The sequence below is a fragment of the Macrobrachium nipponense genome, chromosome 30 (genome assembly GCF_015104395.2).
Source record: "Macrobrachium nipponense isolate FS-2020 chromosome 30, ASM1510439v2, whole genome shotgun sequence".
NCBI lineage: Eukaryota > Metazoa > Arthropoda > Malacostraca > Decapoda > Palaemonidae > Macrobrachium > Macrobrachium nipponense.
The window spans coordinates 12485301-12500300 of record NC_087218.1 but is presented as its reverse complement, the minus strand read 5'-3'; the positions used below and the strand labels follow the sequence as shown (position 1 = coordinate 12500300).

Genomic DNA, 15000 nt, shown 5'->3' with positions numbered 1-15000 from the left:
TATATATATATATATTATAAAACCAATGAATATTTTCAAAAGACTCGCAGTTCAGTGAATAAACATAAATGGAAATATTTAATTAAGACGACGGCGCACAGCATATCAGATTGATTTGACCCACGAGAAATAACTGTTTTTCAAAATTCTTAAACTCTCAGTTTAGATAAGTTACTCCTGCATTAATCGTAGATAATCAATTAGTCACAGTCATGCCTAGCTGTAATAATGCATTGATAATCTTAATTCTTTAGACTCAAGTTTGAGGAGATGAATCCATCATTCATCTTTGTGACCACCCTAGTAGAGCCTGTTTACCGCGGGGAATGATTTCGTCAGTGAGCACCGTATCTGAAATGACCCCAAAACCGAAGTCAAAATCGAGGTCAAACGGATCAATAGAGAATCTCAAATAATGAGACTTTCTTCGAGACAACAAAATTAAAAAGTTGACCAAGCCTACGGGAGTTTTGAATTCACGCCATTTCTGCAATACTTTTATAAGACAAGCGAATGGAATAAAACGCTACTTGAAATGTACCAGACTTACCCACGACGGTGAGGTCAAAAACGAGGTCAAACGAATCGGGATGAACATAGAATCTCAGATAATACAGCCTTCTTGGGTACAACGAATTAAAAAGAACTGAGCAAACCTACGGGGGCTTAGAATTCGCGCCATTTCTGCGATACTTTTAAGAATAAGCGGATGGAAGAAAACGCTACTTGAAATGCGCCAATCTTACCCACGACGGTGAGGTTGGACGACAGCAGGTTCTGGGAAAAGGTTGGGAAGTCCGTGACGACTTCGCACGTATATGTCCCCGAAGCTGAGACGCCGACTTCTAGCAGGACCACCTCCCCCATGCGACGTCCTACCTACGGACACCATGGGCAGGTCATGTATGGTAAATAACAGTCATCTTGTTGAAGGGAGGGATAGATCACTTGAAAATTGATGAAAAGTTATGTAAAGGTGAACATACTAGATTATGTTAGACGCGACATCACAGTCTTGTTGAAGGGAGGGATAGATCATTTGAAAACAGATGAAAAGTTAGATAAAGGTGAACATGGATTATGTTAGATGCGACATCCGTTGACCAAAGATGATGTGACGTTAGAGTATTGTATGTAATTTTATTATATAATCTTGTTTTTTTATGAAGCTTAAGGACAATGACAACCTATAAGCAATTTTGTTTCCTCATTTTTAAAGCCTGAAGAAGATGATATTTTAATTTTGGCCTTCTGAAATATAGACTGTCACGCCAAGCAGTGGGGCACTTCCGGTCATTCAGTGAGACATGGGAGGTGGCGTGGTCGGACTGGAAGGTAAAGAGATCCTTAAAATATAGTAGATGAATTAAGAAGTAATATTGAGAGCAGTTGGACAGCAAGAAAGAAAAAAGGAAGCGGGAAGGGAGGTGAGGTAAAAGGTTAAAAAATGTGTGCTGTTAAGGGCAGAAGGGACGCTGCAAACACCCTTTTGTGTTTTAATAATGCTGAAGATTTTCTGATGATTCCTATCATGACTTACAATTGTTGTTTTTTCGGGAAATTCCGCTTAGGTTTCGTAACATAGCTGTTGTTTGCCTTTTTATTATTGCTGTTGTATACCTCATTATTATGAGAAAGGTATTGGGCATTTCATTTTGAAGTATATATGCTAACACAGAAGTTTAAGAGGATTTTTTTTTCTTCTTTTTTAGGAAAAGGAGGGTGACCCGGATGTGTTGCTCCAGTGGCTAAGGCGATACCTTAAAACTTTCATTCCCCACCCTGGTCCTATTGCGTTATCAATTTGGAAGCTGCATCTGTGAAATTGCTCGAGTGATCAATAGAAGAGAAAGGATGATGCGAGTAATCGCGACATAACCCCAGATTAAACGCCTGTGTGGTATTAATATTCGATTCCCATTCTTGCCTCGCCGTCGTGGTCGTTGAATAGTTCAGACTTGAATCAAGTATGAAACTTGTAGCTGTGAAAAATGTATCTCAGGGGCCACTTGAAGTTGCACCTCCCACTCCAATTCCGGAAAGCCTCGCTCGACTATTGTCCGGATTTGGTCAAAGGTACCACAAAAAGGAACCACAAAGTCAGTGCCAGTAAAATTTGCCTTAAGATATCTTCAATCGTTTATAAAGGGATGAGGTGACGAATGAGCATAGTAGATGAGTTAATTGTACTTTGTTTATAAAATGCTGAAAAGGTCATACTTACTTCGTACTGTCATATCACTACTCTTTTTTTTCCTTGGTTCTGCTAAAACTATGTGGTCGTGTAATTATTTCTACAGGAATATATACATTTTCATGTATGTGTTGTTTTGCGCATAACATATATATATATATATATATATATATATATATATATATATATATATATATATATATATATGTGTGTGTGTGTGTGTATGTGTATTGGTATCTTTATGTGGTAATATATACAGTTATATTTATGTACGGGTGAGTGTATGTATATATATATATATATATATATATATATATATATATATGTAGTTATGTATATATATATATTATATATATATATATATATATATATATATATGTATATATGTTGCTATTTCAAAACCGCATGTGTCCCCTCTTTGACTATATAAAATGTTTATATATAGAATTTTTTGCAACACATTTTCAGGATTTTGCATAACATAATGTAAAAGAGCATACAACGTAGAATGTAAAGAAAGAGAGAGATTATCTTTGTCCGTTCGAAGCTAGAGTTGTTTCAGTAATTTTTCATCGCCTTGAGATTAGAGGAGTTCGCAGTCTCCGTGTTGTTTTTAAAAACATGTCAATCTTAATTATTGCTCGACTTAAGTCTCAATCGGGTACGTGTCTTTGTTGAGCTAGTACGTACATGACTGTAGACTGGTTTTATATGCGTCCATCTTTGCCGAAACCACGTGCAGATTTCACGATTTTTTTTGTAAAGTTGCGTCATTTTCGAAGTTTCTAGAAGATTGCATCATCTTTCTCATTACTCAAAACGTTTTGTGCCAGATCCACTGCCCAGCTCTTGTGCGAAATGAAAGTAGATATTATAGACTTGGGATTCCTTGCGTATCTCTCTCTCTCTCTCTCTCTCTATCCCACGCCACTTTTGTTAACGTAAAGTAAATTGGTCACCCATAACTTTTAGATTTCAGATTTGATATTTCTTAGAGTTTATTTAGTATTATTTAATGCTCTTTGTGGAATCTGAACAAACATTGTACAAGTGTGTGTAACGGCGCCTAATTTTGTGAAATACTGTGAATTGGTGAATTTTTTAGAGAAAGAAATTGGTATACCAAGAAGGTAAAGTGTGTTATATTTTTGTTAGTTGCAACTAATAACTAATGGTTACAATGGTTTGGTAAAAACTAATAACTAATGGTTACAATGGTTTGAGTGAAACGATTTACATTTTTGCACATTGCAAATTTTTGTGTTTGTTATTTGAAGTGCATTTGTCTATTTTCTTCTTGAAGTGTTTATTTTTGGTGCATTTATCCATTTTCTTATTGAAGTGTGTCTTTATTTTGTATTCTGTGTGATTAGTGCATTTTACAATTTTGGTGTTTTCCACATTTTTCTGTGTTTTCATTTGCATTCACAATTTAATTAATTTGGTTGTTTTTATTACTTAATCTTTGCACATCTAATTGAATTTAACACTTGTGAATTAATTTGCATTTACTTAGAATTCTTTTTAAGTTTCATTGATGTTTAGCACTTGTGAATTAATTTCCAAATTTCAAATATTACCTAACACTTTCGAATTTCAATTGAATTAATTTTCTTGAATTTTGTGATAAATTAATTTTGATTTAATTTTACTTAATTGATTCAAGAATTAATTAAACTTTAATTTGTTTTCAAGTAACAGTAATTTTCCCTGATATTGTGAATTTCACTTATAAATTCTGAGTTTAATAATAAATTTTTGTATTTTAACATTTTTATAAGTGTTGCTTAGGTAGAAACATAGAGGGATAATTAATCTGTTTTTCTTCAATTTACTTGAAGTGAGTTAGAACCAGGGAAGTACTTAGACTTATGAAATAAGGGAAATTCTTAGACTTTTTAAGTTGTTGATGGAGTGATGCCCTTTCGGTAATTTAATTACTTACAAGGTTACCTAACACCTGTTTTGATGAACTTAGTCTGATTTTCTACATTACTGGTAAGTTGTTAAGGGATCGCTGTTGCCTTTAGAGTATTCAGTCGTTTAGTACCTGTGATGAGAGTTCAGGTGCCTGGCTGTTGTGAGGTAACAATTAATGAATAGTAAGTGTAGTAACCAGATAGTTGGCACTTTGTCACAATATATATATATATATATATATATATATATATGATATATATATATATATATTTATGTACCTATATATTATATATATATATATATATAATTCACCTATAAGATACATATATATATATATATATATATATATATATATATTATATATAATATTATATATATATATATAATCATATTATATATATAATTATATAGTATATATTATATATATATATGTATCTTATAGGTATGAATTGATGTGTTAGGTGAATTACATATCGTGTCAGCTACTCTTGTTTGGAGACAGAGTGAGCTGTAGAGACAGCCTCCTTGAATTAAGGAATCTGATGCGTATGCGTTTTTAAGCTGGTGGCTGTCCGTACTGTTGCCAGGGGCAGTTTTGAGGCGTGGTGGGTATGTACATTTGTTTGTATGGATGTCACAGGTCTGACCGATTGAGGCACTTGAGGGAAAGACACATTACTTTGTGATAGGAAGAAAGACGGTTGAGCGAACGCTAAGTGTTGGGAGAAAACCCCCATCTCAAGGTATGGCACATATTGTAAATGACTTAGAAACAGTTGCCTTTGAAAAGAGAGAAGTGAAATGTAAATGTCTCTTATTAATATTGCCTTTGAAAAAAGAGAAGTGTGAAGTGTATCTCTTTACTTAATATTGTGTTATATATCTTTATTACATATGGGCTCTATTCCATGATATTAGAGACGGGATTCCCTAACTTGGCTAATACAATGTAACAATTAACAATTTGAGTCTGGGAGTGAACACTTAGCCAGGAGAGTGGAATGATAACTTAGTTTTCTTTGTGGGGCAGACTTGGGTTTTATCACTATGACTTATTAATCATTTTGTTCTGTTTTATGTTCATCTGCTTAGGGTAATAAATAGTATTTTGTATTTGATTTGTGAGCTTAAGAGCCTAGTGACATGCTTGCAGATAGAGGGCACCTGCTGCCACAGGTAAGAATTGTTAATTTGTGTAGTTTTGTGAAAAGGGGGGGTGTTGTAAGAGTGGTGGCAGTGGTTTAACAAGCTTTTTGTACATTTTATAGGCGTAGGTAAGCTAACGAAGAGACTGGTGACTAGTTAGACATATATTTTTTGGTAGGAAAAGGGGTTATAATCATATCACAGGCAACTCGGGGTTCTTATTGCTGATTCAATGGATTGGTTTGATGTTGAAAGTGTCGGGTTACTTGGATATCTCTCTGCATCTCAGTGTTAGCCGGTTAGGGATTCATGAAAACCAGTGTTTTAAAACGTGAGGGGAAAAAGTTTAATTTTTGACATATTAAAGTGTTTCACAAGTGTGGTGAATAGGCTACACATATTTGCGATGCGTATACGAATTTGGTTTCCAGTCATATGAAGATGTGAGTGTATTTTCAAGTTTTCTTTCTTCTTTTCTCCTTCTTCATTTTTTTTTTATTTTTAATCTTTTTTGTTTGTGATGAATTTACTCGAAGGGTGTTTTTGTTTTAATGTCTCTCGAAATTCGACGTACATTGTAATGATGTGAGCGAGGGTTTTTGGTTGTTGTGAGTCGCGCCCTGAGAGAGAGAGAGAGAGAGAGAGAGAGAGAGAGAGAGAGAGAGAGAGAGGCGAGATTCTGAGTGTCACTGGGTTGGATCGCTTAGTAAGCATTTTGCACCTTTTTTCCTTTTTCTATCCCCTCACTATTTTTTGTTGTTGTTTTCATGGGATGATATACTGGGCGCAGGGGGCACCTTTGTTTTTTGTTATCCATTATTGGGGAAAATTTGTATTAATTTTTCTGGATTGGGTTTTGTGTGTATATAAATACATTGATGTTATTGAGATCGGGGAATCTTATAGAACATAAGAGCTTCCGTAAAGAGAAAAAATGGCGGATGCTAAGACTACCACAATGCTGCTACATCACGTAACGAACATGAGTGCGGGCATGAGCCCGTTCAGTGGAATGGTAGATGGTGTGTTATCTCAGCCAGTGCAAATATTTATTGATGGTGTGAATAATTATTTAAGCACAAAGAATATAACGGATGATATAGAGGTGTTTAGAGAGGCGAAAGCTTTGCTAGATTTCTATAAAGGCGATCTCTCCTATCGTTGCAGAAGTTTCCAATTTGAAAAATGTTGTACCTGGACTGATTTGCAAGCATTTTTGAAAACAGCTTATGGCTCAAAGGAATACGGAGATATAGTGAGGGACCTTAGGGGTCTTTATAAAATACAGAAGGGCACTAATAGCCTCGTAGAACATAGTTCAAAACTTTTTGACTCAGTGGAAGATTGGGTAGGAAAATTGAAAAAATCTAAATGGGTTACAGGAAGTAGTGTCTCACTTGATAACTTACATAAACCGATCCATTTTTCGATGCTCTTGCACAATGTACTGGATGCAATAGTGAATAGCTTTGATGAAAAAATTGAACCTACCTCAGACGAAGAATTACTTTATGCCCAAATTGAGAAACATATGTCTAAATGTCCCACTGTAGATAGTACAATTTTTAATGGGACAGGCCCGGGAGATAGGGTGCAAAGAGATAGAATTTTCTCCTCCCTGTCTGTGTGCAAAAGTTGAATATAACAAAAGATCGATCGATCAAAGGCAACAGCAGTTGCGCTGTTTCATCTGCAATAAACCAGGGCATCCAAAGAAATTGTGTAGAGTTAAATACTGTGGAATGTGTAAGAGTACCGATCACTATTGGCAATCCTGTCTGTCTCAGATACGGAGAGATGGGAGGCCTACACCACAAGGTTCTGGTAATTATAATGTGAGGACTTCCCAGGCAGGTCAAACCAGAGGGCAAAGGGATCGGGGAAATTTTTGGAAGGCTGATCAACAAAAAGGGTACAGGTGATTAGTATGTGCCATTGTGGTCTCGTGGGGGACGCCCCAGAGCCGCCTATAGTTTATGGAACAGTAGGGGATGTGGATATCCCGATATTTATAGACTCAGGAGCGTCTATAAATTTAATGGAATATAATTTGTATCATTCCATGTTTTCCAATTGCCCTTTGCAACCATCAACGGAGACGGTGTGTGATGTGCAAGCCCATAGATTAAATAATCTGGGTTGCGTTCAAATACAGTTTACTCTTGGTGACAGAGTACTAACAGAACCATTTTTGGTAATGAAAGGAATTGCGTTGGGCAACAGACTTTTGCTGGGTCATCCTGCGTGTAGGAGACACAAGATTTCGATCCATGTGGGAGTTAATGGGATAACAGTCAGAATACCTGGTGTTTTTCTTCCTTATGAGGACATCAATTAGAACGGAGGACATGGAGATTATTGGAAAAGGAGATGTGCTTGGTGATATGGGAAATGATTGCAGGGATTCTATCAGAGTTCACGGCAATAACAATTGTGGTGATGATATTATGGATGGGGATGTGGATACTAATATTGATATTATTTCTGATACTAACAATGCTGGGGATGATACTGAGGGTGGTAATGTGTATGGGGTGGTGGAAAGGGGAGATACTAACCACAAATATAGAGGTGTTTTATCCAAGAATATTGTGTTACTACCTGGTTCAAAGACTATGGTAAAAGTGAAATTGAAGGAATTGAGAAAACCTACGGATGTGTGTGTTATTGAAAATAGCGAGAGGCTTAGAGGGGTTATTAGCACAGCATCGGTGAACAGGGTAGCCATGGATAGGACCACGTGGTTGGAATTGCTAAACTGTAATGATACAGTTAGGAGTTACCAGAAGAATACTTATATATTGGATTTCCAAGATTGGAGTCGTGATACTGGTTCAGGGGCTACTGTAGAGGGGAAACCTGGGTTTTCAGAGGCAGAAATGCAATCAAGGAAACGGATATTTAGAGAACATTTAGCTAATGCGGATTATAGTGAACATGTTGAAGTGGTAAGCGAGCTCTTGGCAGAATTTGGGGATACGGTAGCCTTACAAGGTGATAAATTGGGGTTGATAAATTGGGGTTGACTAATGTGTTAGAGCATAAGGTAAATTTGGAGAGTGGCACAAAACCTATTTATATTCCTGCATATCGCATACCTTTCAAAATCAGAGAACAAGTAGAGAAAGAAGTCAATAGATGAGAGGAAGAAGGAGTCATTAGACCTAGCGTGTCTCCTTACAACTTTCCCTTGCTAGCGGTGCCTAAGAAGGACGGTTCTGTCCGCGTATGCGTCGATTTTAGACATTTAAATGAGAAGACGATCCCTGACCGCTATCCAGTCGTGTGCATACCAGATCTTTTTGTTGAAATTTGGGGACATAATATTTATAGCTCAATCAATTTGGCGCAGGGTTTTTTGCAGGTCCCTCTTAGTGAAAGTAGCAAGGAATATACCGCTTTTTCAGTGCCCAAGGGACACTATGAATTTACGCGAATTCCTTTCGGTTTATTGGGCAGTCCGATGACCTTTACCAGGTTGGTGAACACAGTTTTGCACGGGTTATTGGGCAAAAATGTTTTTGTGTATATGGATGACATATTGGTCGTAACAGACACGATCGCGCAACACCTGGAAGTGCTTACAGAAGTACTTAGGAGACTTAGATTAGCGGGGTTGAAAATTAAGCTAGCCAAGTGTTTGTTCTTGAAAAAGCAAATTACATATCTAGGCCATGTCATATCTAAGAAAGGGGTTAGAGTAAATGACGATAAAGTCAAAGCAATAGCGAATTTTCGCACCCCCAGATCAAAGAAAGAGATTAAGTCATTCCTGGGTATCGCCGGTTTCTTCAGGAGGTTTGTGAAAGGGTTCTCTACTATAGCAGCTCCCTAACAGATGTATTGCGGGAAGAAGTTCAATTTCAATGGAAGGAACCCTAGGCGGAGAGTTTTCAAAAGCTTAAAGATGCGCTAATGAATCCCCCGGTTTTGAAGTTTCCAGATTTTAAGGAACCTTTTACATTAGTGACTGATGCCAGCCAGGAAGGTATAGGTGCTTGTCTTATGCAAAAGTTTGATGGGAAATTCCATCCCATAGCCTTTTATAGCAGGAAGTTCAGGACAAAGGGCAACAACGAGAGATCAATGGCTACCATATATAAAGAATCCTTTGCAATAGTGTCGAGCTTGGTTCATTTCAAAATGTTACTGATGGGGAACAAAGTAGAAGTTCTTACAGACCATAAGCCATTATTAGATCTTTTTAATAAACCTGATTTGTCGCCTAAAAGAGCTCGGTGGTTTTTGACTATCAGAGATTTTGATGCAAAGCTCAAATATATAGAGGGCAAATTAGTTGCAGATGCTCTTACTAGAAGTTTTCACGACACGGGAGAATTCTAAGTCACCTCAAGTCATTAGCGAGGCTATACAATGGGATATGTCTCTCATAGAGCAAAGACGAGATTCTAGCAGACGCGAAAGCGTTTCTTAGAGGGGAATTAGTCAGGAAACATTATAAGTTGCCTTTTTCAGGTTTGGAGTTAGAAGGTAATCTATTGGTCAGAAAAATTAAATATAAATTGAGAACCAGTGAAAGTAAAGGAGATACGACACAGATCGTAATTCCGAAAGTCCTAATTCCAGTGGTTTTGGATATAGTTCATTGCAGGTTCGGTAGTCCACACTTGGGAATAGAAAAACTGTATGATGAGGTTCGTGCTAAATACATTTGGAAAAACATGGGGAAAGATGTGGAAAATTTTATGAGAAATTTTACAGTGTGCAACGCATATAAGCCTGCAAGAATAACTTCATGCAAATTAGGATTGTATCCTATACCGAGTAGACCTTTTCAGAGAATACATATGGATATCCTGGGGAATTTTTGTGAGTCCAAGTATGCGAACAAGTACTTGTTAATGATAATAGATGAACTTACAAGTATAGTAGAAATTTTCCCACTTAAGCATAAAACGGCTGAAGAAGTAGCTGTAGCGTTTTTCAATGGTATCATTTGCAGATACGGCTCACCCGAAGTTCTATTGACTGACAATGGTAGAGAATTCGTGAACAAAACTTTGGAATGTTTAGCGGAAGTCATGGGGATACAGAAAGTAACAATTATTCCATACAGACCTGAGGCTAATGGGTTGTGTGAATTAGCAAACAGGAAAGTCCTCTCAGGAAAACTGTAGGTGGTAATGATAAGAATTGGGACAGATATGTTGATGTTGTGAGACTTAGTATTTTAGTGATTCCATTAAAATGTCTCCATTTGAAACTTTGTTTGGTTGCCCAGCACGAGGCACATTTGATTTGCTAACTATACCTCATCATGGGGAGGATACGATCGAGGCGTTGGTATCCACAGTGAGAGAGAGACTTGCTTGTTTCAGCCGTAATCTCGAATCCACAACCAGAGAGATGGTACAGAAAATTATTAGTAATACATCTGATCCCAAGATCAATGTTGGAGACAAGGTATTTTTAAAACTTAACATGAGAAATGAACTGAACTACAAATTAGGCCCGAAATTTGAAGGTCCTTTTAAAGTCATTGAGAAGAAAATTGGAAATAGATTTGTAGTCTTAGAAGAAAAAACAGGTTGGTCGAGGATAACACATATCTCGAAATTGAAAAGAATTGGTTGTGGTGATTAATATATTGTTGCGCAATTGCATTTTTTTCTTTTTTTCTTGCTGTCTGTTTTTTTTTTGCAATTTGGTGGCGAAATGCTTTAATGTTTTTTTTCTCTCTTTCATTTCTTTCTACTGTTTTTTTCTTATTATGCGCAAATCTGCGGCGTTTTCGCGTAAGATTTCGTGGTTCATATTTTAAGTGGGAAGTTGTTAGAAATACGGCAAATTTTTGTTTTAGCTTAGAAACGTGATGATAAACATGTGACTATTCCTGTGTGTATGATACTTGGGGCATGATGGCGTTGCAAGTCTGCCTAGAAAAATCTATAGTGTTCACAGGTGGAGTTTTGCTGATAATGCTGTGATGAATCCGGTTGTTTTCCCTTTGGAGTTGATTACTTGGAGATTTGTACTATTCTCTATTGACTATGGCATTCCACCGAGGTGTTCTTTGTAAGGGGGTTCTTTTCCGGTCGTTTCTGGTCGATGGGATTGTTGCGGTAGCAAATGCGGTAACGGTACATATTGTATTTTGGGAAAGATATTGAATTATATATATATATTTTCTTCTCTTGTGTGCACTGTGTAATGGGGGAAAGCTCACTTATTATTGTTGTTATTATCTTTTTTTTCTTTTTTTCTTTTCCTACGAGAGATGTCGTAATTGGGGTTAAGCTCTAAATAGCATTTCTATTTTAGATAGGAGATATAATTTGTCGGGGTATGTGAGTTAGATAGAAAGGGTGTTCGGCATTACATTTCATGGAGGTTAGTTATATAAACAATAAAAGGGGTTTTTGCTGTTAGACATTATGGGTTCTCTTTTGATAGTGTGTTTGTCAGATATGAGATTACTTGCGAGGATTCAGTAGGTAAAGATTAGTGGGAAATTTTTTATATTTGACTAGGAGATTGAGTATATTAATTAATGAAGGATTTGTGGGGTAAAGCTATACTTTAGTTATTTTATGATCATGTAGACTTTTTAAATACGGTTTTTAAATACGGACACACAATGACTTTAGAGAATTCCCAACTTCATATGATGGTGACGATGGAAACGACTTCGTTCTACAGTACCAGAGGTTGAGCCGAGTCTACACACGAATGGCAATTCTATGGACTGCCTTTGCAACAGAGGTGATGTCGTCGGTATATCATCTTAGGATACGTTCTGTGATAAATCAGGAGTCTACAATCTTCTATGAGGCGGGTGCGAGTAGCAATTGCATGGAAGTCACAGGATATTTCCTTGACAACGGGGAGGTGACCACGTTTCCTTCAGTATAAAACGTAGAATCTACAGTTGCGCTACGAGGGGGTGTTGGATACACTCAAGAGGGTTTGCAGACGCTGAATAATGGCGCGTGCTGAGTTGTTTCGAGGTGGTTTACGCACTCGACCTGCGTCTACAACTATTCGTCGAGTTGATGATTATAAAAGTCTATTCTTTTCTTCATTAATTAATTATAGACGATAATAAATTAAATGGGGTATCATTGTTCATTACATGAATATCCATACACACATATGTGTATACATAAATACATACATATAATACACATATACATAAATATGTATGTATATTGCAAAAGAAAATACAAGCACACACATATGTATACATACTTATATGTTGTGTGTGCATGTATTTTTTGCATGCATTGTATTTATGTATGTATTCATGTATATAAACATGTGTAAGCATATTCATGTAATGAATAATGATACTCCCATTTACTTTATTATCGTCCATAATTAACTAATGAAGAAAATGATAGACTTTTAGAACCATTAATTGCTCCTCCGGTAGCGACAGAATTCCATTATGATAAACATCTTACATCTTAGCCCGAAGGCATCATGTGACTCATTATCGTCCAAGTTTCTTATTTGAAATATATTTCCATGCATGATAAAGACGAATTTACTTCAGGGATGAACAGAAGTTTGACCCCTGCCGCCTTTTTCTCGGGTCGGTTGGATATATAGTTCCATTTTAATGGAGCTAATTACCTTCGTAATTCTTCAGCTAAACTTTAGGTGCAGTATAATGTTTTTATTTATCTTCTAAGAACGTTGGCAGACGCTGTAAGTATAACATTAATTTCATTTCAGTTTTCGTGTCAGGTGTTGAATAATTTTCCTAAATTTTGTTTACTGCATTATACATATATAGAAATGATTCTTGTACACGTTTATTATTAATTTGTCTGGTAACTAGGGAGACAAATATATATATATATATATATATATATATATATATATATATATATATATACATATATATATATATATATATATATATATATAGTATATATATATATATGTATATATATATATATATATATATATATATATATATATATATATATATATATACATTAATAAGAAAAACACGAAGAGGAGAAAAAGTAGAATAATTATTTTCTTACTACCACTGCTGTTAGTAAGCTTGGACATCTTCATAAAAACTGAGTATATAATTTTGGGTGTTTTGGTTCCGAAACCATTGGCACAAAAGGAATTATTCATCAAACAGTTCCCGTCTTCGATAATAAAATTTTCCTCATCATTAATGCACAGCTATGTGAAATGTGTTCATAATGCTCGTGTATTATAAGTTTACATCGTTAGTGGCTTAGGATGCCATCAATATTATCGGTAACTTTACACTAGCATTAGCCATTAGGCTGCCGAAGATGAAAAGAGAATCTTGCAGTGGAGAATGTTAGAGAATTTAATCATATAATTTAGGTCTCTAGTTGAAATTTAAGTTATATAATCTGTGCACGAACTGTTATAACTCCCAATGCTTTTTTCTCTCTCTCTCCAATATTATTACTATCATTACCAATATTATGATTACTATCTTTATGCTACCTCAGCTATTGTGTGGATAGTGCCGTTTATTCATTTTTTTATCATGTTGTCTCATGTATTTAGATTATGTATGTTACTGTCCGTATTTTGTATATTCCATGTATATGGCCCTGAGCTGAAATAAAGGATATTATTATTATTATTATTATTATTATTATTATTATTATTATTATTATTATTATTATTATTATTATTATTATTATTATGTATTCATAATAATTGCAAAATCACGCTTTGTTTTTTTCATCTTAAATCCAAAGGGCACGCTAATACGTAATTTTGATAATCGAAATATCCCTTTTTTTAAGCCTATAATTGGAATATTCCACATTTATAAATACTAATAATCCAAAAATCCCAATCTTCTTGATGATGGTATCAGATATCGTACTCTTTAATCTGAATAACTGAAAGGTTCATCTTTCCCTTATCTTTAATATCAAAATATTTATCCACCCCATTCTTAAAGATAAAAGTAACCTAAGATCCAGCATTTTAAAATATTGATAAGAAAAAGTCTTCACTTCTCAACCTTAGTATAAAAGTAACCTAAGCTCCAGCATTTTACAATATTGATAAGAAAAAGAGTCTTCTCTTCTCAACCTTGGTATAAATGTAACCTAAGCTCCAGCATTTTACAATATTGATAAGAAAAGAGTCTACTCTTCTCAACCTTAGTATGAAAGTAACCTAAGATCCATCGTTTTAGAATATTGATAAGAGAAGAGTCTGCTCTTCTCAACCTTAGTATAAAAGTAACTTAAGCTCCATCATTTAACATATAAGAAAAGAGTCTGCTCTTTCTCAACCTTAGTATAAAAGAAGTAACCTAGATCAGCATTTTACAATATTGATGAGAAAAGTCTACTCCTCTCAGCCTTAGTACAAAAGTAACCTAAGATCCATCGTTTTAGAATATTGATAAGAAAGAGTCTACTCCTCTCAACCTTAGTATAAAAGTAACCTAAGCTCCAGCATTTTACAATATAAGAAAATAGTCTACTCTTCTCAACCTTAGTATTAGTAAGAAAATCATTTTTATCAATAAAAATAGCAAGTAATACTAACCTCCACTTTGACGTCAGGCAAGGGAAAGAGCTTGGCAAAGTTAATATTAGAAGACGACAGCGGGTGAGCTGTCACCTCGACTTGATGGTAGCTCTTGGTAACGGCTACTCGGTAGAACTGGGCTCCGTCCTTCCACCAGGCTAAAGAATACAGTGGCTTCGGCCAAGTGTCAACCTGACACTCGAGGGTGGCGTTTCTTCCTGATCGCA

At 35.6% G+C, this 15000-nt stretch overlaps 1 protein-coding gene across 1 annotated transcript in view; it reads right to left on the bottom strand.

Annotated features, from left to right (window-relative positions):
* Positions 1-15000, bottom strand: part of LOC135202293 (uncharacterized) — a 30252-nt gene that overhangs the window by 10606 nt on the left and 4646 nt on the right. Inside the window, exons 2-3 of the mRNA XM_064231612.1 lie at positions 14792-15000; positions 747-879 (exon numbers count right to left, since the gene is read on the bottom strand). The exon at positions 14792-15000 is cut by the window's right edge and continues 45 nt beyond it. Coding sequence (XP_064087682.1) covers positions 747-879; positions 14792-15000 — 342 coding nt within the window. The remainder of the gene's footprint in view (positions 1-746; positions 880-14791) is intronic.